General features: G+C 49.6%; 1 protein-coding gene across 1 annotated transcript; it reads left to right on the top strand.

Annotated features, from left to right (window-relative positions):
- Positions 1-548: 548 nt before the first annotated feature.
- On the top strand, positions 549-2,062 carry VFPPC_09633 (hypothetical protein; the record flags this gene model as incomplete). Its single annotated transcript, XM_018288138.1, has 2 exons — positions 549-1,463; positions 1,601-2,062. The coding sequence occupies 2 exons, from the start codon at positions 549-551 to the stop codon at positions 2,060-2,062; spliced, it is 1,377 nt and encodes a 458-aa protein (XP_018141291.1).
- Positions 2,063-2,332: the final 270 nt, after the last annotated feature.

Below are 2,332 nucleotides of genomic sequence, written 5' to 3'. Positions count from 1 at the left end.
TCTATACCTATAATGTTATTCTATAAAGAGAGTTAGTTTTAGGTAGTGTATAGATATTAACCTAGAGTTTTATCGCTTGTTTCCATAAGCGTTTGTGCACTGTCAGTATGTAGCTATATGTACTTGCATTGGTAACTAGCTAGGTGCTGAGGCAAGCAAATGGTACTTCTATCATAGTACATTTTGATATGGGTGAGAATGTACCCCACTGATGGCTGCATCACTATTGGCCGTATCCCTTGCTGAAGGCCACGGTATTCATTTGGGGCTTATTCAAGAGACCATAATGCGTTATGGAGGAGTACTCGCTGCGCTTTTAATGTAACACCTGGCCACAGCCAGCCCCAGTCCATATGTGGCCGCATGGCACTTGAATTCTCCGTACACATTAATGCCGGCTGGTGGCACATTCCCAGACATTCGAGAGAAATGAGCCTCGGACTTGGTGGAACAGCGTTGCAAACAAGCGAGCCCTGAGATCCTAACAAGGCGACCTTAACCCGTCAACTCAAACAGCTTCGCGTGCGTCCGCTTTTGTTTACCACAGGATGCGCCGCCTCTCTAATATCGGCGCCTGTTGCCGCTTTATTCTCTACGTTGCCTTCTCGGGCATATCGGCCTTCCTGGCACTCCTCATACTGGCTCGCCTCGCAGCGCGTTCCCCAAGCATCCCCACATTCGTCCGAGATGTCAACCACCCATGGGTTGAAGAAAATTCCAGGATACTCGAGAAACTAGGTGCCAAGGAGACTCTGTGCAGCAAAGACTCACCCCTACGCTCCCAGCTGCCCGGATTCCCCGAAGACTTGTTCAAGACCCTTATCGTGAGCAACGATCGCGCTACTGAATCGCGCCTAGCTTGGGTCAATACGTACGAGAGGCTAACAGAGATCCTTGGGTGCCTTGAGGCCCTGCGGAGCTGCGAAACCCTACATGTCGGGTTATATAGACGCGAAATAGATAGTTACAATTACCTCTGGGAGCCGGAAATGCCGCCAACCAATGTGACGCACGTTTTCGCTGCCGCCGTGTCGCAGATGCCGTCGCTGCGCAGGATAGAATGGATGCGCCTCCGGCCGAGCGCCAACAGCTTGACAGACTTTGGAGACGCATTCGACAGCGCTAATGTCCAGCTAAATACTGTCAAGGAGCTTCAAGTAAGCCCAGACGCCAATTTTCTCGTTTCGGTAGCGCCAAACTTGGAGACGCTGCATGTGACCAAAGGGCGGCCGTACCTTGTGTCGGCTGCATCCAAGAGCCTTCAGGTGATGCTCAACTCGACAAAGGCACGCACAGGTCTGAAATCTCTCTCCATTTATGCGACGTGGGATGTGGAGCTTGTTCATTCCGTTATAGACAACATGCCCAATATTAAGACGCTCAGTCTCGATGGTTTGATCCGGACTGTTCCTAAGATAACCGCTCATGGGAGTGAAGATTATCGAGATACTAATACCCTAGAAGTAAGTTGATAATATAATTACTCTTAACGCATCCATTTCTTTCACCCCCGTTTCACCTCGTTCTTGTACCGTCGAGGCCTGGCCGGTCGTTCATGTATGCCATTCACATTAATAACGAACGATTGGTGCCGCTACAGAATATCTTACATGCCATTGGGCATTTGGAGAAAGTCTCGGCTCTCTATCTTCCCAATGTAGACGACCTTGGCTGTGGGTTCCAGAAAGAAATTGTCTGGGGCAAGGCATACCGTGGCGTTAATGGCAGAAAGTACGGCCGCACCAGGACACGACAGACCATGCGTGATATTGAAAGGGTGGCAGAGATAGTCGTCGGCCTGCTTCTTCACTTGAAGACTCTTAAAATAGGCGCAACCGCGATTAGTCTCAAGGATAGGAGCGAAGATGGAAAGCTTATATTCCCGTGGACGGGGAGAATGGCGGAATATCTCTTGGATTCTCACCCCAGGTACAAGGCTACTAATATCGATGGCGACGACGAAGACGAAGATCCGAACGGGCCAGTGTTTAGCACATGGGAACAAGATGAATCTATGCTAAGTGAGGCTTGGGGAAAGAACCAAGACGGCGGCAGTAAATAGGTCCTAGGGACAGGGTTAGATAGCGATTAAGAAAAACTTGACAGACAAAGAAAATATGCTTCGGTGTTTGCCAAAAGGTGCGGTAGTTGCATTGGGCTCTGGCGATGTTAACACGTCTTCCTGTTGCTGAACTTCATTTTTCTTGAAACTTTGGGGACTATCTTTGATTGGCAATTGCTATGCGGGCCGAACCACTTTGCTACGCGGGGGCCGTGTGGCCAAGTTGGAATCAGCCACAATGAAGGTAGTTTGCAAAGTGCCTTCTACCTA

This window comes from Pochonia chlamydosporia, chromosome 6 (assembly GCF_001653235.2).
Source record: "Pochonia chlamydosporia 170 chromosome 6, whole genome shotgun sequence".
NCBI lineage: Eukaryota > Fungi > Ascomycota > Sordariomycetes > Hypocreales > Clavicipitaceae > Pochonia > Pochonia chlamydosporia.
The sequence above is the reverse complement of the archived record's forward strand: the minus strand, read 5'-3'. Positions and strand labels throughout refer to the sequence as shown.